We start from the raw sequence: 22,891 nt of genomic DNA, 5'->3' as shown, positions 1-22,891 counted from the left end.
TTTCCTTAGATTCTACCTCCTCTGGATTGCCCAGGTGGAATTACTTCCTTGCTCCTCCTAATCCGCACTGCATCTTATCTTTGAGTAAGTACTGTGGCAATTTATAGTTACAAGTTCCCTGTCAGGTAAGTTTCTTGATAGCAAGATAAATACCTACTCACTAAACAGCCATTACTCTTTTAAAAATCATCCTAACTTGTAAGCAGAGAGTATATAATTTTTTTAATTAAATGAAAATTCTGGTTAGTTAAGATACAGACCTAAAGAATGGCCATGATAACAGAGGGCAAACTAAAATACAGAGGATATAAAAAGAGTTATCACCACAAATTATGAAGATGTGGAGGAAAGACAGCATAGGATTGAATGGAAGACAGACTGCACATCAGTCCCTAAGGAAGATGAGGTTTCCTGGAAATCAGAAGATGCCTATAATAATAACAGAGAGATGGGATACAATGTATAGTGTAAAGTGACTTTATTTAAAACATAAATAGGAGCGTTTTCTTAAATAGGTATATCTGAAAATTGTTTGAGATTAACATCCTCTGTCTCATAACCTAACATCTGTATGTTAACCAATTTTATACTTAAATAACATGATGGAATATAGCTATGAATGCAAAGAAAAACAAGAAAATCAAACAGAACTAAACACACCCAAAGCAAGATCTTTTGTAATATATTTATTTTTCCATTCAAAGCACCTTCTCAAAAGCTCTGTTTCATACACTGGAATCTGAATCATGTCAATAACTTAGATAAATCTCTAAAGCAAACAATAACAAGCAAAGACAAAGTCAAGTGGATAAAAATAACTGACGTTTTCTCTTAATTATGGAAAATTCTACTTTCTAGCAAGTAAAAACAGGTTCATAAAATATCTACTCAAGGGACAAGTGACTATGAGTAGTAAAATCTAAAAAAGCTCCATGAATCCTGGTTTAATGCATAACAATTTGAAGTTTTTAAGAAGCATTTTTAATACTTAAGCCCACAGAAAACCTGCACTTTCTTCCAAAAGCTAAATCACAGCATCGCTTTGGGAAAAAAATAATTCATGCCCATTATCGTAAGTAATATGCTAATGCAATCAGTTTTACCAAAAATGAAGCTTTTCTAGAATAGAATGCTTTAAAAGACTAGTTAGTTGGTTAAATACCATTTGGCCCAAAACCTTCATGTGTATAGAAAATATTTTCCTCTTACTTAAAAAATTATAGCATTATTTTCAGTTTTCTGTTTTGCTTCCAGACTACATTTTTTGGCAATGTGTTAATAACTCTGCACATGCTGGTATAATATTTTAAGTAAAAACACATCCTAATCAGTTACATATGACTTATTTTGAAAATCAGAAGTTTTAACAGTTTAAGTGTATAGAACCTGCTTCAATATTATAAAAATTATTACAGTAAACCTGGATTTCTTATTTTATCACCTGAAAAGATTAAAATAAAGAAAAGAACCCTACTGTTTCCTTGAATTCTACCTTTTGGGGGGAAAAAATGTATTTCCACCTGTCATTCCAAAGTTAATAAAATAAGGCACAGTTTTCTCATCCCTAGATTATACTTTGGGTATGTGTCAACAAAAAGTAAAAAAGAAGCAAAATCCAAACTAAGATTATTCCTGATATATTTTGTCCCTAAGCCTCCATTTGCAAAAAACTAAAGATACGAAAAATTTTAACTGAAATTATATAAATACCAAGGGGATAAAATCCCATCATTTTAAGATGGATTTAAGATTAATCAATCCTACATGTGGTTCCTGAAAATAAATTTTAAATGTTTTATAAAATAAATGAGAATACTGAGTAAAGACAGTACAGATAGTACAGTAAGGGAAATAATGCAGAATCCTAAAACTGGAAGGGAACATTTAAAACCATCTTATCCCACTGCCTCATTAACAGATAAAGCAGCTGATACTAGATCATGGTTAAACATTTTTATCTTCTTGGAAAGAATTCACTTATTCAATGAATATGAATAAATCTTGGAAACTTACAATGTGTTAGTATTATGCTAGGTGTTAAATGAGAAAACAGTCTTTGTTCCTAAGAAGCTCAAAGTCTAGTGTGAAGAAAGACATGAAAATAAGCAATTTTTAAATGTAAACAAACCAGAAGTCTCAAGAAAGGAGTGTTTGCAGAAGATATAAGTTAATATATGAAGGGAGAATGATAATTTGCCATGTAGATCAAGCGGCAAAGAGGGTATTCTAGAAAGGAGAAGGGTATACGATGCCTAGAGGCCTGAGAGAACATGGTATATTCTGAGTGTCAAATCTGAAGGGACTTTACATGTCTTGAATATTTCTTAAAATAGATAACGGGCACCCATGAAAATGTTAGTAAGTGAGTAATGCAAACTGACCTGAATTTTAGAAATCTTTGTACAAGAGATGCCTGGGTGGCTCAGTCAGTTAAGCGTCTGCCTTCAGCTCAGGTCAGGATCCTGGGGGGAAAAAATCCTTGCTCAGCAGGGAGCCTGCTTCTCCCTCTGCCTGCCATTCCCCCTGTTTGTGCCTGCTCTCTCTCTCTCTGACAAATAAAATCTTTAAAAAAAAAAAAAAAGAAAGAAATCTTCGTATGGAAAGACAGATTAGAAGAGAGGGTGAAAAGGAAGCACAGTAAATGACTATGAGCACCTCTAGGGGCTATGACCCTAAGGACCTTAATTGTCTAAATATATGTGAGACTGAAGCAAGAGGATATCTTTAACAACTCCCAAGTTGGGCTGGGCTAGGAAGTTTCACCACAGCAGGATATACAACAGAAGACGTTTCACAAAGAAGCTAAGTTCCACTGGGGATTTAAAAAAAAAAAAAGGTACTTGTCAGACACACAAGTAGAAAGATATGTCCAGGGTCGAGTTGGAAATCTGAGTTTAAAACAAGGAAAATTAGTACAGGCTTGGAACTTAATAGAAATCACTGTATTTTTTTTAAGAGAACTTCCCAGAGTCCTTGGGTTCTGAGTAAGTGCCTTCAGGGCGTCATCGAGGGCAGAATGGGGAGGAGAGCCAAGCTAGATCTGTCACCTCCACTGTAACAGAGTAGTTCTGCTTTCATCTATTTTATATTTTGAGGTCCTAAGTAAGATTTTTAAAAAACTATTCTGTTTCTTTAAAAGTTTGAAAACTGAGGGCTGCTGGAGGGGAGGGGGAATGGGGTGGCTGGGTGATGGACACTGGGGAGGGTATGTGTTGTGGTGAGCACTGGGTGTTCTGTAAGACTGATGAATCACAGATATGTACCCCTGAAACAAATAACATATTATATGTTAATTTAAAAAAAAGTTTGAGGGCCCCTGGGTGGCTCAGTTGGTTAAGCGTCTGCCTTTGGCTCAGGTCATGATCCCAGGGTCCTGGGATCGAGCCCTGCATTGGGCTCCCTGCTCTGTGGGAAGCCTGCTTCTCCCTCTTCCACCCCCCCTGCTTGTGTTCCCTCTCTCACTGTGTCTCTCTCTGTCAAATAAATAAATAAAATCTTTAAAATAAATAAATAAATAAAAATTTAAAAAAAGTTTGAAAACTATTATAATATAGCTTTAGAATCAAACAGATTTGGTATTAAATCATGACTACCCCTTAGCAGTAGACTCTGGAAAGTTACGAGTTGTTATAAATTATCAGGAACAATGTGAAAGAAGTGCCTACAACAGAGTCTAGCACACAGTAGGTACTCAATACTGAATGAGACTAAAAGATCAGTGAAGAACCTTGCACAATAACAACTTTATTAAGAAAGAAGAAGAGTTAGCCAAAAAAGATTTAAAAGAATTCAAAGAGGATGAAAGAAAACCAAAAGCCAGTCATGTCACAAAGCAAAGGAAAGACACAGTTTGAGAAATATTACAGGTAAAATAAGATAAAGAATGCAAGAACCCCACCAAATTTTGTAATTGGGAAGTCAATGGTGAATGAGCAAAATTAGATTCTAAATAAAAGTCAAGTTGTTTAAGTTTAGGGAATTAACCAGAAATAAGGAAGTGGAGATAGAGATAGCAAGCATAAAACTTCTTCCAATAGTTTGTTGTTGAATATGGTACAAAGGGCAGTAGTTAGGGGAAGATTCAGGATTGGCAAAGCGATGAATATGTTTCAAGACAGAAATTTGAATATGTTCACGTGGTAAATTAAAGTTTCAGTGCAGAAGAGAAGATCTGAAAGAGCGATGGAGACCAACTTGATGGTGTGATATCCCAGAGTTGAAGGGCCAAGTAGCCACATAACATAGACAGCCGGATTAGCCTCAGATGCAGGATAGGCCCCCTTGCCTCTATGGAGGGACAGGAGTTAACAGTGGCTGCAAACAAAGATAAGCTTATAGTTAGGGTGTGGCTTTTGAGAGAGAGATTTTCTCTGTGTACTAGGTTGAAAGATTAGCTGCTAAATGTGAAACAGGGCAAGTGGGAGTGAGGTTTGAAAGAGTGGTGATCTGGGAAAGGCACTGGGAGAAAAGAGAGAAGCCAGCAACGGATATGTAAAAATGACTGCTGAGGGGCTCCAATCTGCTCAGCTCAGTTGTATAATTTTCTTCAGCTGTACTCAGAACAAATTTAACAATTCATATATATATTTTAAATTTCCAATTACTCTGTGTATTAAATGTCATATACTGTCACAATATAATTAAAACACTAAAAATACTCATGTGATCTTGACTTATTAAGGATAATGTACATGCTTATAAAGGAATATTAGAAAGTGCCTCAGTGGCCTATGCCATTCTTGTCTTACGGTTACAGAGAAGAATGACCAAAGATTCATTTAACCTTGGGTCTGGGCTCATATTGTAAAGTGTTCCTTAGAAGAAATCCATTTCGTATTCAAATGTATTCCAAATAAAAATAAGGAATATATGTATTGATAGAATTCCTTCATATAAAGATCCACTATCTTTTTCTTGGCAAAGAGCTCTAAACAGAGGTCAAAGTACCTGACTACTATCTTACATAGTAAGTTTTCTGTAACACATTATAGACTCAAAAGATGGATTTTTAAAAATGAAAGTGCTATCTGTGTTTCAAAAAAATGTTTCTGAACACAGTAGGAGGCCATAGTTTTGGAAATACCCTTACTCCTAATGAAGTTTACCTTGAAAAAGAAAAGTACACTGCTGAGACTTGATGAGTGAAAGCACTTGAGCCTACATGATGATAGTAAGTGGTACTTAGTAGCTTTGAAACTCTGATTCATGTCTTCACATTAGCTGCTTAATTACAGACTGAATTTTTCATTAGCTGACCAAATACTTATTTTATTGGCTTTGGGAAACTGTTATAATCATATTTACAGTAAGAATTTTCTAAACATTTATTCCCTCACAGTCAACAAAGACTTAATACTCTTTAATAGCTACGTATTACATGAATATTCAGGAGTCTTACTTATTTATTTTTCTATGAATAGTTAAGACAATAAAATGGTTCTCAGTACTAGCCAGAAAACCAGAGATAATTTCTCACAGAAAATTATTAGATCTAGAAACCAAAACTGAAGTGCCTGGCTTACCAGAACTTGGACAATTTGTAGCTTTGTAATTCTTATGAAATTTTGTAATTTTTAAGGGACCAGGAGGAAATCAGCTTTTATGCTGGTATAAATGAATATATCCTGTGAACTTAAAAAATGGTTACATGTTGGCTAATTTGGGCAAACACTTCAGATACTACCTAAACAAGAAACTTTAGTTTAGCTTTAGCATTCACATTTAGTATTTTTGAAATAGCACAATATGCTCAAATCAATATAATGGACTCCCATATATATATATATGAGAGTCTACTGAAATATCTGTCAATGCATTACAGTGGATATATATAAAACTCAAACATTTAATTAGCTGTAATACATGAATGCATGAGGGGAATTCTTTAAGAGGATGGCAAATTACTTAACATACATTAGAAATATTCAGGGACTGAATACAGTAAAATATGTCTATGGAAGAGTTCTGTATTTCTACATAAAAGAACATTATATAAAACAATCAAGACCATGAAGTGTCAAACATTAAAATACTATTATAATTATGTAATAAAGATCTTTAACACTGCTGCATTTTAAGAGACAGTACGCTAAGTAGAAAAGTAATGTAAGGACATCTTTTTTCTAAAAGGTACATCATTTTCTTAATTTGCATATAAGGAGTCTTTTAAATAACAAAAAGCAGCAATAACACTATAATCAGACAGTTCAAATATGTCTACAGTCCATCTCCTCAATCCTATTGTGTTTTCCTCTAAGAGGATAATACTTTCAAGTGATTGACAGAGCGTCTTTGGGTCTTGTGTCAAGAAAATGGAAATTTATACAAGTATAAAGACAACAGAAGATTAAGAATGATGTCTAAGATGCAGAAAACCACCCAGCATTTTAATCAATTTATGCTTTAATACTCCAGATAACTGGCAATGTTTAAACTCAGATTTGATTACAGAAGACTGAAAGAAATTTAGTGATGTGAGTTTTCCCTTAGTTTGCTTCCTGTTCTTTCTCTGCTCAAGGGCAGCATTTTAGTCTGCAGTGATCCAAAAAATATGCATGTTCTGCAGTAACCATAATTTGCTGACAAAATATGTTGAACAGAGAACAGATTCACAGAGCTCCCAGTTTAACTTATTTCTACTTGATGGTTTTTGATGATTCATATTTCAATGACAAAAGAAAATAAGCCATTGATATAGTTCCACATCAACAGATTATACAATTTAGATTAACTTTACAAAGATACTTTCATGTTCAATTTCTTCTTTGCTCTTCGTAAGAACCCAATGAGAGAGGAAAGAGGGGAGGAAAGGAGAGTATCCTCAATTCATAAAAAGCAAGTTAAGGTTCAGAGAAGTTTCAATTTGCCTAAGATAACAGATACTGCCCTACCCAGAGGGGGTAACAGAAACATGATTAAGGCTATCTAGAAAGTGATTAATAATGATAGTCAAAGACATATAAATGAATTATAAAAGTGAATCAGAAGCCAGAACATGAGGAAAATGGTGGAGAAGGCAGTTCCAAGCTTCCATTCCTCCACAGAAACACAGATCCAACTTTGTCAGAACTCTGGAAAATAGCTAAAGGTTTACAGCAACCAAGGGAATGCTGAATCAAGAAAAAGGCAACTTAAAAACAGTTGGAAAGCTTTGTGACCTGTTTACTTGCCCTGCCCCACACCCTCCCCAGCTCAGCAGCCTACCTTCCCTGTGTGGAGCCATGGTTCCTGGGTCCAGAGGAAGCAGAGCAGACATTATAAGCAAATTACTGTGTTTGTCTGCTCTATCCTGAGGGCTCCTGAAGGACTAAGACAAGGCACTCATCTCTACCTGAGGGAAAAAATTACAGGTGAGACATACAATAGACCACCTAAAGCCTGGGAGGAAAAGTTAAGGAGAGACTATACATATTTTTTTAATGCACATGGAACACTCTCAAGGATAGTGCATATGCTAGGCCATAGCATATATTAGTCTCAGTAAATTTTACAAAGACTGAAATCATACAAAACATCCTGACCACAATGGAATGAAGCTAGAAATCAATAAAAGAAGGAAAGTGGAAATTAAACAATATAAACTTAAGCAATGGGTCAAAGAAGATATCCAAAGGGAAATTAGAAAATACTTAGTGATGAATGAAAATGAAAATACAACACACAAAACTTATGTGATACAGAGAATGTAGAGGCTGCTTTTAGACAACAGGCTTGAGCAATGGAAACTTCAGCAAAGCAAAAAAGGGCCCACGGTGACCACCACGGAACTAAATGCAAACAGGTTCATTAAGCAACCCAATCCGAAATAGCCATAGGCCCTAACTGACCCATTACAACCAGGCACAGTTCCTAAGATTACCAAAAAAAGGTACAATTCCATCCATCCCTATACACTCTCACTCCGCACTATTAACTGTGGCCCCTCACCACCACCTCCTCACAAAGTCTCTCCCTTGCTGTCCTGCCTGTTGGTCCCTTGCAAGGTAGTCAAAAAACTTATCTCTCGTTTGGTCTGCCTTGGTGAATTCTTTCACCAACCCCCCATCTCCACCAGCCCCCCAATCAACCAGAGACTACAGTGAACATAAATAAAAGAGAGAACATCAAAAAGAGAATCAATAAAAACAAACAGTACTTTGAAAAACAGCAACACTGACAAACCTTTAGCCAGACGGACAAAAAAAGAAGATGCAATTAACTAAAAACTATGAACAATTATATGCCAACAAACTGGATAACCTAGATGATATGGACAGTTCCTAGAAACACAAAAACTGTGAATGTAATGCATTTATCTGCTTTGGATAATTTTAGGTCTCTGACAGAAATATTTAGGAGTAAAAAAATAAAGTAAATGAAAACTCCTTTCCCTCCTCCCTGCCCCCGACAACCCACAGGCCGGACATATAAGTGATCCTAATGAGAGGATAGGAAAAACAAAAACAAATAGATGAAAGATCAGCCAGAAGGTGACATCCTAATTCTGCTGCCTGTAGGCCATATGGCCTAAAGCAAATGGCTTTGCAGCAGCTTCACCACCTGTAAAATGGATGTGACGGTAATTAAACTTCCCTGATTATCTACCAGGATTGCAGTTATGAATCAAATGAGATGATGTGCTTTGAAATTGTGAAGTGCTCTGAAATTATATCACAGTGTTAGTATTAATGAAGGCACATTTACTCAGTTAATTTTCTTTTTTTTCTTTTTTTTTTTTTTTAAAGATTTTATTTATTTATTTGAGAGAGAGAATGAGAGAGAGTATGAGAGGGGGGAAGGTCAGAGGGAGAAACAGACTCCCCGCTGAGCAGGGAGCCCGATGCGGGACTCCATCCCGGGACTCCAGGATCATGACCTGAGCCGAAGGCAGTCACTTAACCAACTGAGCCACCCAGGTGCCCTACTCAGTTAATTTTCAATTATTTTCAGTAGCAATTTATAAAGTGGCTCACAGATTTATAGCAGTTAAACTCGAAAGGTGAATTATATGTTTAACATTCATCAGAAGAATCACACATATTGATTTGCAAACACACAGGGTTCTCTTCAATTAACATAAATTTATGCTAAGTCAAAAAGGGGCACCTGACTGGCTCAGTCAGTACAGCATGCAACGCTTTACCTCGGGTTTGTGAGTTCAGGCTCTGCACTGCATGTGAAATCACTTTAAAATCTTAAAATAGAAAAAAAATAAAAATAATAAATAAATAAATAATAAATAAATAAATAAAATCTTAAAATAGGGTGCCTGGGTGGCTCAGTTGGTTAAGTGTCTGCCTTCGGTTCAGGTCATGATCCCAGGGTGCTGGGATCAAGCCTGCATCAGGCTCCCTGCTCAGTGAGGAGCCTACTTCTCATTACCCCTCTCCCTCTGCCCCCTCTTGCGCTCTCTCTCTCTCTCTCTCTCTTTCTCGTGTGTGCGTATGCGTGTGCTCAAAAAAATAAAAAAATCTTTTTAAAAAATATAAAAATTAAAAAAAAATAAAATCTTAAAATACTCATGTAAAGTCAAATGACAAAATAAGATACTATCAGCAGATTAAAAACACATCTGTAAATAAATAAATCATTTAATATTATGTAACATTCACTGTAATAAAGTGTCTTACAACTTAGTTCCATTGAAAAAAGCATTGTATCAATCAGGATAGGCTCAGTTCTGCAATAGTAATGAATAATACCTAAATTTCAGTGGCTTGGGGGACGGAGCAAGATGGTGGAGGTGTAGGACACCTGGATTTCGTCTGGTCCCGGGAATTCAGCTGGATAGGGATCAAACCATTCTGAACACCTATGAACTCAACAGGAGACCGAAGAAAAGAATAGCCACAACTCTCTCAACAGAAAAGCGACCACTTTCTGGAAGGCAGGATGTGCGGAGAAGTGAATCCGAGGCGATATTGGGGAGGATAGACGGCGGGGGAGGAGGCCTCCCACGGCCACTTCTGGCAAGTGATAGAGCCGCGGAGCACAAAATCAGAACTTTTAGAAGTCTGCTCCACTGAGGGACGTCGCTCCAGTGGTTAAGCGGGGGATGGATCCCTCGCTGGGACAGTGTGGTCTCAGGACTCTCAGGGTCACAGAAAGACCTGGGGTGCCTGAGTGCAACAGAGCTCCCAGGTATCAGAACGGGGAAGGTGGCTGCAGAGACAGAGCCGAGGAGTGGGCTCTCAGCTTGGGGTTGCCATAAACCGTGATCCGGGGCACAGTTGGGCCACTGCTCTTCTAGCAGGCACCCAACAAGCAGCAGATCCAGGGAGACTCACCTTCCTCCCCCAGGAGGAGCGGCGGGGAAGCACACTGCAGGGATCTGCTGGGTTTGGAGACTCCACTCGGGGTCATGTGCCAGAGATAGAAACACTCCGTCACAGGCCTGGTGAGCACGGAGTGCAGCCGGAGACCAGAGAGATGGGAGTGACTGACTGCTTTTCTCTGGGGTTCACTGAGGAGTGGGGCCCCAAGTTCTCGGCTCCTCTGGGGCCGAGACTGGGAGGACGCCATTTTCACTCTCGTCCTCCAAAGCTGTACAGAAAGCTTGCAGGGAACAAAAGCTCCCAGGAGCAAACCCGAACAGATTACTTAGCCCCGACCGGCAAGGGCAGGGCAATTCCGCCTCCAGCAAAGATATTTGGGAACCACGGCAACAGGCCCCTCCCCCAGAAGATCAGCAAGACAGCCAGACAAGACCAAGTTTATGGATCAATGAGAACGGCAGAACGCCAGCACTAGGGGAATACTGCACATAGAATTCATGGCTTTTTTACCATGATTCTTTAGTCTTTCAAAGTTAATTTTTTTTAACTGTCTTTTTTTTTTTTAATTTTTCTTTTTCCCTTTTTCAAACATCTTATCAATCCCTTTTTTAAAAAATATTTTTTATTTTTCATTTTTAGAGTCATATTCTATCCCTTCATAGGAGTTACCCTTATTTTTGGTATATATATATATATATGTTGTTCTCTCTTTAAAATTTTGAGATACACTTTCTTCTAACATATCAAAATATACCCTAAATCTCTAGTGTATGGCTTTGTTCCAGTCTCCTGCCTGATAACATTCTCTACCTTTTTCGTTTAAATCCTCTTCTTTCTTTTTTCAACCAACTTCTTATCTTATCAATTCCTTTTATAAAATCTTTTATAATTTTCATCTTTACAGTCATATTCCATCCCTTCATCATATTAATCCTTATTTTTGTACATATATGTTTTTCTTTAAAATTTTGGGAGGCACTTTCTTCTAACAGACCAAAATACGCCCAAAATCTAGTGTGTGGCACTGATCTATGCACTAGCCTGATCATATTTGATCATGTTCTGGTTTTTTTGTTTTGTTTGTTTTTATCTTTTTCTTTTTTTTTTTCTTTTCCTCTTTTCTTTCTTTCCCTTTCTTTTCCCCCAGGTTAAGGTCTTTTCTGATTTGTTTAGTGTATATTTTCAGGGGACGTTGTTACCCTGTTAGCATTTTGTTTTCTCATTCATCTATTCTCCTCTGGACAAAATGAAAAGATGGAAAAAATCACCTCAACAAAAAGAACAAGAGGCAGTACCGACTGCCAGGAACCTACTCAATAAGGACATTAGTATGATGTCGGAACTAGAGTTCACATCGATGATTCTAAAGATACTAGCTGGCCTTGAAAACAGCATGGAAGTTATTAGAGAAACCCTTTCTGGAGAAATAAAAGAACTAAAATCTAACCAAGTCAAAATCAAAAAGGCTATTAATGAGGAGCAATCAAAAATGGGGGCTTTAACTGCTAGGAAAAATGAGGCAGAAGAGAGAATTAGTGATATAGAAGACCAAATGATGGAAAATAAAGAAGCTGAGAAAAAGAGAAATAAACAACTACTGGATCAGGAGGGCAGAATTCAAGAGATAAGTAATACCATAAGACGAAACAACATTAGAATAATTGGGATCCCAGAAGAAGAAGAAAGAGAGAGAGGGGCAGAAGGTATATTGGGGCAAATTATAGCAGAGAACTTCCCTAATTTGGGGAAGGAAACAGGCATTAAAATGCAGGAGAGAACCCCTCTCAAAAATCAATAAAAATAGGTCAACAACCCGACATCTAATAGTAAAAATTACGAGTTTCAGAGACAAAGAGAAAATCCTAAAAGCAGCTCGAGAGAAGAGATATGTAACCTACAATGGTATAAACATTAGATTGGCAACAGACCTATCCACAGAGACCTGGCAGGCCAGAAAGGACTGGCAGGATATATTCAGAGCACTAAATGAGAAAAATATGCAACCAAGAATACTATATCCAGCTAGGCTGTCATTGAAAATAGAAGGAGAGATAAAAAGCTTCCAGGACAAACAAAAACTAAAGGAATTTGCAAACACAAAACCAGCCCTACAAGAAATCTTGAAAGGGGTCCTCTAAGCAAAGAGAGAGCCTAAAAGCGACATAAACCAGAAAGGAACACAGACAATATACAGTAACGGTCACCTTACAGGCAACACAATGGCACTGAATTCCTATCTTTCAATAGTTACCCTGAATGTAAATGGGCTAAATGCCCCAATCAAAAGACACAGGCTATCAGACTGGATTAAAAAACAAGACCCATTGATATGCTGTCTGCAAGAGACTCATTTTAGACCCAAAGACAGCCCCAGATTGAAAGTAAGGGGGTGGAAAACCATTTACCATGCTAATGGACACCAAAAGAAAGCTGGGGTGGCAATCCTTATATCAGACAAATTAGATTTTAAACCAAAGACTGTAATAAGAGATGAGGAAGGACACTATATCCTACTTAAAGGGTCTATCCAACAAGAAGATCTAACCATTGTAAATATCCATGCCCCTAACATGGGAGCAATCAATTATATAAGGCAATTAATAACAAAAGCAAAGAAACACATCGACAACAATACAGTAATAGTGGGAGACTTTAACACCCCCCTCACTGAAATAGACAGATCATTTAAGCAAGAGATCAACAAGGAAATAAAGACTTTAAATGACACACTGAACCAAATGGACTTCACAGATATATTCAGAACATTCCATTCCAAAGCAACAGAATACACATTCTTCTCTAGTGCCCATGGAACATTCTCCAGAATAGATCACATCCTAGGTCACAAATCAGGTCTCAACCAGTACCAAAAGACTGGGATCATTCCCTGCCTATTTTCAGACCACAATGCTTTGAAACTAGAACTCAATCACAAGAGGAAAGTCAGAAAACTCAAACACATGGAGACTAAAGAGCAACCTACTAAAGAATGAATGGGTCAACCAGGAAATTAAAGAAGAATTAAAAAAATTCATGGAAACCAATGAAAATGAAAACACAACTGTTCAAAATCTTTGGGATACAGCAAAGGCAGTCCTAAGAGGAAAGTATATAGCAATACAAGCCTTTCTCAAGAAACAAGAAAGGTCTCAAGTACACAACCTAACCCTACACCTAAAGGAGCTGGAGAAAGAACAGCAAATAAAGCCTAAACCCAGCAGGAGAAGAGAAATAATAAAGATCAGAGCAGAAATCAATGAAATAGAAACCAAAAGAACAGTGGAACAGATCAACGAAACTAGGAGGTGGTTCTTTGAAGGAATTAACAAGATTGATAAACCCCTGCCCAGATTTATCAAAAAGAAAAATGACCCAAATCAACAAAATCATGAATGAAAGAGGAGAGATCACAACCAACACCAAAAAAATACAAACAATGATAAGAACATATTATGAGCAACTATATGCCAGCAAATTAGATAATCTGGAAGAAATGGATGCATTCCTAGAGATGTATCAACTACCAAAACTGAACCAGGAAGAAACAGAAAACCTGAACAGACCTATAACCACTAAGGAAATTGAAGCAGTCATCAAAAATCTCCCAATAAACAAGAGTCCAGGGCCAGATGGCTTCCCAGGGGAATTCTACCAAACATTTAAAGAAGAATACCCATTCTTCTGAAACTGTTCCAAAAAATAGAAATGGAAGGAAAACTTCCAAACTCGTTTTATGAGGCCACCATTACCTTGATCCCAAAACCAGACAAAGACCCCATCAAAAAGGAGAATTACAGACCAATATCCTTGATGAACATAGATGCAAAAATTCTCACCAAAATACTAGCCAATAGGATCCAACAGTACATTAAAAGGATTATTCACCACGACCAAGTGGGGTTTATCCCTGGGCTGCAAGGCTGGTTCAACATCCGCAAATCAATCAATGTGATACAATACATTAATAAAAGAAAGAACAAGAACCATATGATCCTCTCACTAGATGCAGAAAAACCATATGACAAAGTACAGCATCCTTTCTTGATCAAAACTCTTCAGAATATAGGGATAGAGGGTACATACCTCAATATCATAAAAGCCATCTATGAAAAACCCACAGTGAATATCATTCTCAGTGGGGAAACACCGAGAGCTTTCCCCCTAAGGTCAGGAACGCAGCAGGGATGTCCACTATCACCACTGCTATACAACATAGTATTAGAAGTCCTAGCCACAGCAATCAGACAACAAAAAGAAATAAAAGGCATCCAAGTCAGCAAAGAAGAAGTCAAACTCTCACTCTTTGCAGATGATATGATACTTTATGTGGAAAACCCAAAAGATTCCACCCCAAAACTGCTAGAACTCATACAGGAATTCAGTAAAGTGGCAGGGTATAAAATCAATGCACAGAAATCAGTGGCATTCCTGTACACCAACAACAAGACAGAAGAAAGAGAAATTAAAGAGTCAATCCCATTTACAATTGCACCCAAAACCATAAAATACCTAGGAATAAATCTAACCAAACAGGCAAAGAATCTGTACTCAGAAAACTATAAAATACCCATGAAAGAAATTGAGGAAGACACAAAGAAATGGAAAAATGTTCCATACTCATGGATTGGAAGAACAAATACTGTGAAGATGTCAATGCTACCTAGAGCAATCTACACATTCAATGCAATCCCCATCAAAATACCATCCACTTTTTCCAAAGAAATGGAAAAAATAATCCTAAAATTTGTATGGAACCAGAAAAGACCCCGAATAGCCAGAGGAATGTTGAAAAAGAAAAGCAAAGCTGGCGGCATCACAATTCCGGACTTCCAGCTCTATTACAAAGCTGTCATCATCAAGACAGTATGGTACTGGCACAAAAACAGACACATAGATCAATGGAACAGAATGGAGAGCCCAGAAATGGACCCTCAACTCTATGGTCAACTCACCTTTGACAGAGCAGGAAAGAATGTCCAATGACAAAAAGACAGTCTCTTCAACAAATGGTGTTGGGAAAATTGGACAGCCACATGCAGAAGAATGAACTGGACCATTTCCTTACACCACACACAAAAATAGACTCACAATGGTTGAAAGACCTAAATGTGAGACAGGAGTCCATCAAAATCCTAAAGGAGAACACAGGCAGCAACCTCTTCAACCTTAGCCGCAGCAACTTCTTCCTGGAAACATCGCTAAAGGCAAGGGAAGCAAGGGCAAAAAATGAACTATTGGGACCTCATCAAGATAAAAAGCTTTTGCACAGCAAAAGAAATAGTCAACAAAACCAAAAGACAACTGACAGAATGGGAGAAGATATTTGCAAATGACATATCAGATAAAGGGCTAGTATCCAAAATCTATAAAGAACTTCTTAAACTCAACACCCAAAGAACAAATCATCCAATCAAGAAATGGGCAGAAGACATGAATAGATATTTCTCCAAAGAAGACATACAAATGGCCAACAGACACATGAAAAAGTGCTCAACATCACATGGCATCAGGGAAATCCAAATCAAAGCCTCAATGAGATATCACCTCACACCAGTCAGAATGGCTAAAATTAACAAGTCAGGAAATGACAGATGTTGGCAGAGATGCGGAGAAAGGGAAACCCTCCTACACTGTTGGTGGGAATGCAAGCTGGTGCAGCCACTCTGGAAAACAGTATGAAGGTTCTTCAAAAAGTTGAAAATAGAGCTACCCTATGACCCAGCAATTGCACTACTGGGTATTTACCCCAGACACAAATGTAGGGATCCGAAGGGGTATGTGCCCCCCAATGTTTATAGCAGCAATGTCCACAATAGCCAAACTGTGGAAAGAGCCAAGATATCCATCGACAGATGAATGGATAAAGATGTGGTATATATATACAATGGAATATTATGCAGCCATCAAAAGGAATGAAATCTTGCCATTTGCAAAGACGTGGATAGAACTGGAGAGTGTTATGCTGAGCGAAATAAGTCAATCAGAGAAAGACATGTATCATATGACCTCACTGATATGAGGAATTCTTTTTTTTTTTTTTTTAAGATTTTATTTATTTTTTAGAGAGCGAGCGAGAGAGAAAGAGCATGAGAGGGGAGAGGGTCAGAGGGAGAAGCAGGCTCCCCGCTGAGCGGGAAGCCCGATGTGGAACTCGATCCCAGGACCCTGGGATCATGACCTGAGCCGAAGGCAGATGCTTAACCATCTGAGCCACCCAGGCGCCCGATATGAGGAATTCTTAATCTCAGGAAACAAACTGAGAGGGGTGCTGGAGTGCTGGGGGGTGGGAGGGATGGGGCGGCTGGGTGATAGACATTGAGGAGGGTATGTGCTATGGTGAGCGCTGTGATTTGTGCAAGACTGCTGAATCACAGATCTGTACCTCTGAAATAAATAATACATTACATGTTAAAAAAAAAAAAAAGAAGATAGCAGGAGGGGAAGAATGAAGGGGGGGTAATCGGAGGGGGAGATGAACCATGAGAGATGATGGACTCTGAAAAACAAACTGAGGGTTCTAGAGGGGAGAGGGATGGGAGGATGGATTAGCCTGGTGATGGGTATTAAAGAGGGCACGTTCTGCATGGAGCACTGGGTGTTATATGCAAATAATGAATCATGGAACACTACATCAAAAACCAATGATGTAATGTATGGAGATTAATGTAACATAATAAATAAATAAATAAAAATAAATTTCAGTGGCTTAATCTAACAGAGGCTTATTGCTTGCTAACACTATCTGTCTAATGTAGGTCAGGAAGGGAAGTATCACTTATCATAGTCATTTAGGGACCCAGTCTGATGGAGACCCCACCTCACTTGCTTCCATGATTACTGAGCCAGGAGTAAAAGAATATAGAGAATCTTACAGCCATGAAAGCTTTTGCTCTGAAAAGCTCGTATTTTATTGGCAGAAGCAACCCATGTGGCCCTCTTCAAAGGGGACAGGGAAAGAATTTCCTACGTGTCCAAAGAGAGTGTTTATAAGTTGACCTTTAGCTAGCAGATATCAAATAGTAATTCATTAAAATATATATATAGTTCTGATATATTTTTATATAGTAAAAGATTAAAAGAATCATATACCCTTCTGAATTATAATTTCAATTTAAAACATACACTATTTACTTGCCATTTAGTGTTTTTGTTGCCATTTTTTATCTTTTCAAAAAATGAATTTTTATTAGTATCTCTACAAAAGGCTTAAAACATATTACTAAAATAAAATCTTTGACTTTTTTACAGATAGGACTTCAAGAGTACATTTGGTTTACTAAAATCAACAACACAAGATACAACAGGTGTTGATGAAGATGTGGAGAAAGGGGAACCCTCTTGCATTGTTGGTGGGCATGCAAACTGGTGCAGCCACTATGCAAAATAGTATGGAGTTCCCTCAAAAAGTTAAAAATAGAACTGCCCTATAATCCAGAAATTGCACTACTAGGTATTTACCCAAAGAATACAAAAATACTACTTTGATGGGATACATGCACCCCTATGTTTATAGCAGCATTATCAACAATAGTCAAATTATGGAAAGGAGCCCAAATGTCCATCAACTCATTAATGGATAAAGAAGATGTGGTATATATTACAATGGAATATTACTCAGCCATCAAAAAATGAAATCTTGACATTTGCAATGATGTAGATGGAGCTAGAGAGTATTATGCAAAGCAAAGTAAGTTAGAGAAAGACAAATATCATATGATTTCACTCATATGTGGAATTTAAGAAACAAAACCAATGAACAAAGGGGGAAAAAAAGAGTGAGGGAAGCAAACCAAGAAACAGACTCTTAACTATAGAGAACAAACTGATGGCTACCAGAAGAGAGGTGGGTAGGGGGTTGGGTTAAATAGGTGATGGGGACTGAAGAGTCCACTTGTCAGTGATGTGCACTGGGTGATGTACGGAATCACTACATTATATACCTGAAACTAACCTTACCCTGTGTGTTAACTAACTGGAATCTAAATAAAAACTTTTTTAAAAAGTACATTTGGAGAAAGCGTCTCCCAATCTTAGGAAATTCTTATTTTGAGCCTTTACAATATTCAACATAGGGTGGGGAAAGAGTATATTTAAATGAAGTTCATTGTTTTTAAAAGTGTCAAACTTACCATTTGGAATAGTAGGAATCAAGAGATAACAAGCACAGTCCTTGGAATTTATGATTTTTTGAAATCATAGGCTTATCACCTAATGCATTTTGGAGTAATCAGGCTACTACATTTGCAGTTAAAAATTACTAACAAAAACTCATTCCAGGTATCTCATAACCACGTTCTATGCCTGGTATTAAAACCTTGAAAATTTAATTATCTTTAATATAAATAAAGTAGAAAGATAAATGTTGAATACTGATAATCAGGATTATAAATTTCAGGAACAAGTGAAAACTGGACTATTTGGGATTATGAAAAACTAATGAATATTCAGAGCTCTGAAAGACCAATGACAGAGTTTTAGGTGGAATTATTTTGTGGGTAAAAGCACCAATATTTACCCATGTCCCTGACTCCTATATGTACAGAAGATTTGCTAGTAAAGAAGGTAAAGAGATGCCTTGCTGCCACCATGGTCCCTGTCAACAGAAAACCTCCCCCCTAGTGCCCTGATCACAGGCTTTATGAAAAGAACTGAGTTCTTTCCTAAGTTCTCCTTTAATAATATGACAAAAACTTTCCAATATTAACATAGAAGAATAAACAATGATAATTATTTGGTTTACTTTTCTATTTAAGGATAATGAAGGATAGCATGTACTTATTTATGTTTTATGATGTTTCGAACAGTGAAATTTTATCTGCCTCAAAACACTCATTTCAATTATGACTTTGATATATTTTCCCCTTGATTTTACATATATGTTTTTTAAAGTATGTTTTAATTTCTTTTTTTAAGTTTTATTTATTGAAGTAATCTCTACTCCTAATGTGGGGCTCAAACTCATGACCTCAAGATTAAGAGTCACATGCTCTTCCAACGGGGCTAGCCAGACACCCCTTAATTTCTAAAATAAATTGTAATGGGCATAAAATGGTCATTTCTGATATGCAAATTTCTGCCTACGATTTTGTTCATAAAAATGAGCTGATTTTTTAAAAATTCCATTTGATATAAATATCAATACAACAAAATAGAGAGACTCTTAAGCATCCAAAGTCAAGCAAAAAAAAAAAAATTTACTATTTTGATAGTTGTCACAGATTGTCTTATGCTGTGCTGGTAGAAATGTCAGTACTGCAGGACTACTATTTGAATAGCACTATTTTAAATAAGACTAAAAAGTCCAGGTTGAAAAAAAAAGGCAGGGGTGAGGAGTAACACCAGGGCCCTGCTTCCCAAGACTCTGCAAATGATGAGGACAACATCTGATTTTGGTATTGATGAACAAGCTTAAACATCCTCAACAAGTTATAGCATTTTGCTTCTGGACACTGCTTGAGAACAAGACAGAAAATGTCCAGAATAACAGGTTTCCCTATACTATTACTAGTGGATTAAGAATAAGAAGCAATGGTTGAATGAAGACAGATGTACCATTTTGGCCAAACTCTTTAAGAAAGACAACTTAATAAAAATCATTTCAATCACAGAAACCACTCCACTTCTGAGTCTGTTCCCGTAAAAGCATTTTCATCAGCTTAAGAACTTTTTAGTGGCGTGTGGAAAGAAGATATGAACAACCACTCCCTACCTTTGAATATAGAAGCAGCTTTCATTTTATTGACTTTTAATACTATGCTTTTCTTCAAACTCAACTAAGTGAGAAATTAAATAATATACATGTTTCTATATCTTATCATAATCTATGTTTTAACAATGGAAATCTTTATAAGAAACAAAGTTTTGTTTCATCATTCTAGCTATAAAAAAGTAACTTTACATTTTAAACTATTTTATTGAGAGTATAGTCAGTTTGGGGTTTTTTTTTAAGATTTTATTTATTTATTTGACAGAGAGAGAGTACAAGCAGGCAGAGAGGCAGCCAGAGGGAGAGGGAGAAGCAGGCTCTCTGCTGAGCAGGGAGGCCGATGTGGGGCTCGATCCCAGGGCTCTGGGATCATGACCTGAGCCAAAGGCAGCCGCTCAACCGACTGAGCCACCCAGGTGCCCCAAGAGTATCCTAGTCAATTGTATTGTCAATTCATTAATACAGTTTCCCAAATCATAGGGACTAACAGATCAAGGGAAGAGGGACCAGAAGAAATATTTTTAGGTAAGATATAAAGCAGTTATACAACTGAACAAAGTTTTGACTTGCTAAATTTATCATTTATTATTTAAAAATCACATAAAATAGTCACACCAAGAACTACATACTATAAAAACTAGAAATAAAACAAAATTTCTATATACTATGAAACTAACTGGAATTCTGTAAAATTGCCAGTACTTAACAAAGCCATTTAAAGAAATAATTCAAATATTAACACTAGGTGGCAGAAGGTTATAATATGTTCTTAATAATACACAGAGTTTAAATTATTCAATAGAAGCAATAAATTACAAGTCCAAAATTCACATTAAAATTTTTTTGGAAACTTGAGCTTCTCAATCTATTCTAATTTTGATCCTATTTCACATTTTGTAATGTTGAAGAGACGTAAGAAAGAATAAGGAAGAATTAAAGGGCTTCCTTTTAGATAACTCGTCATAAGGCTATCTAGTCACCGAATTCAGATAAATAACGAAGAAAGCTTGATGGTAAAAACTTCCTCCTTTGCAGTGACTTTCAAATCTAATATTGCATCCTCTACAGTTTGAAAACAGCAGCATCTGTGAGGGCCAAAAACCTATTATATAGAAATTACTGCTTATTCATTTCTCTTCCTACTCTGATCTGTACTCTTATTCCTGGCATTTTGTCAACCTTTGTCATTTTCTCTTTTCATCCTATTCTGTTTTGATACCTATATTTTTTTAAAAGAATTTTTATTTATTTATTTGACACAGAGAGAGAGAGAGCACAAGCAGGGGGAGCTGCAGGCAGAGGGAGAGGGAGAAGCAGGCTCCCTGCTGAGCAGGGAGTCCAATGTGGGGCTCAATCCCAGGATGCTGGGATCATGACCTGAGCTGAAGGCAGAGGCTTAATGACTGAGCCACCCAGGCACCCCTTGATACTACTAATACATCTGTTGAGTTAAAAAGAGAAAATAAAAAGTAATCAAAATGGACAGAGTTGTAAACAACATAAAGAATAGCATTTAGGGTTGTTGTTTTTTTTTTTTGCTTTGTTTTATTTTGCTTTGCTTCCCTTCCTTCGTGCTATAACATATGTATACAGAAGGAACTTGTGAATTGCAGAAGGAGTGGTGAAAATGGAAGACTGAAGTAAACAAATTTATGTCTTCTTCCTAGATTCCTTCCTGAAAATAATCAACGAATGAAACCTCGTATCAAAGCATATATTACTTTACAGATTAGCAAGTAAAGCAGATGATGGCATGCCCACTTTGATTAACCGCTTTCTTGAAATGATACCATTTTCTTTTTTTTTTTTTTTTAAAGATTTTATTTATTTATTTGAGAGAGAGAGAATGAGAGAGAGAGAGCACATGAGAGGGGGGAGGGTCAGAGGGAGAAGCAGGCTCCCTGCCGAGCAGGGAGCCCGATGCGGGACTCGATCCCGGGACTCCAGGATCATGACCTGAGCCGAAGGCAGTCGCTTAACCAACTGAGCCACCCAGGTGCCCGAAATGATACCATTTTCTTGATCTCTCTCAGTTGTTTTTAAGACTCTCTTACCTTAATCAAAGAATTTTACCTTATTCTTCATATTTTTGTTCCTACCATGGGATACAACTCTAATTCACTGCACTATATGACTTCAACACATCATAATCCCTTGAGACTTCAATTTCTTTGTCTCTAAAATAATAATCTTGAGAGAAATTATGTCTAAAGTCCCTTTTCTCTATAAAATTCTATGATTCATTCTTTGCCTCCCCCTAGTCTCTAAACCTTCTACTAAGCAGTATGATATACAAGGATGACTCACCTCCAAATTACAACAGTACTAATCATAAGATTATAGTGAAGAATGAGAGTGAAGAAAGTTCAAATTCCTCAACCTGACACAATCTAATTCCAACCTTTTCCCACCCTCACCTTCCACTATTCCCTTTTCTTTTTTTTTTTTTTTTAAGATTTATTTATTTGAGAGAGAGAGAATGAAAGAGAGAGAGAGCATGAGAAGGGGGAGTGTCAGAGGGAGAAGCAGACTCCCCGCCGAGCAAGGAGCCGATGTGGGACTCGATCCCAGGACTCCAGGATCATGACCTGAGCCGAAGGCAGTCGCTTAACCAACTGAGCCACCCACGCGCCCCACTATTCCCTTTTCTGCAACCAATTCTGCACTCAAGGTTCAATACTATTTGCCATTTATGCTGTCTTGCTTTCCCTTAACTTCGTCAGTTTTACATACCCAAATCACTATTTCCAGTTGAAATTCCTGAAAAAACTTTTAAGTTTGCCTGGATTTCTTCCAAAGAATAGGAAGAATATATATACTTTGGAGTTAGTTCTATGTTTAAATCTTACTTCCAAAGCTCTATGACTTTGACAAGTTATTTAGCCTCTTTAAGCCCTGTCTCCTTATCTATAAAACAGTGACGATTGTTCAT

At 37.2% G+C, this 22,891-nt stretch overlaps 1 protein-coding gene across 7 annotated transcripts in view; it reads right to left on the bottom strand.

The window, feature by feature from the left end:
- MNAT1 (MNAT1 component of CDK activating kinase) overlaps window positions 1–22,891 on the bottom strand; it is a 209,753-nt gene that overhangs the window by 13,394 nt on the left and 173,468 nt on the right. The window contains exon 8 of one of the 7 annotated variants that reach the window (XR_010405207.1): window positions 7,204–7,330. The exons of 5 other annotated variants lie outside the window; for them this stretch is intronic. Coding sequence is in view for 1 of the 2 variants with exons in the window: in XM_064571146.1 (XP_064427216.1) it covers window positions 2,450–2,462 (13 nt within the window). In the remaining variant the exon portion in view is untranslated. Of the gene's footprint in view, window positions 1–2,434; window positions 2,463–7,203; window positions 7,331–22,891 lie in introns of those variants that run through there. One more of the 7 variants, XM_064571146.1, reaches the window with a different exon arrangement.

The sequence above is a fragment of the Mirounga angustirostris genome, unplaced genomic scaffold (assembly GCF_029215605.1).
Source record: "Mirounga angustirostris isolate CCGP_5_RB_7025 unplaced genomic scaffold, mMirAng1.0.hap1 SCAF_9, whole genome shotgun sequence".
Classification (NCBI taxonomy): Eukaryota; Metazoa; Chordata; class Mammalia; order Carnivora; family Phocidae; genus Mirounga; species Mirounga angustirostris.
This window is presented reverse-complemented; position numbering and strand designations above follow the sequence as displayed.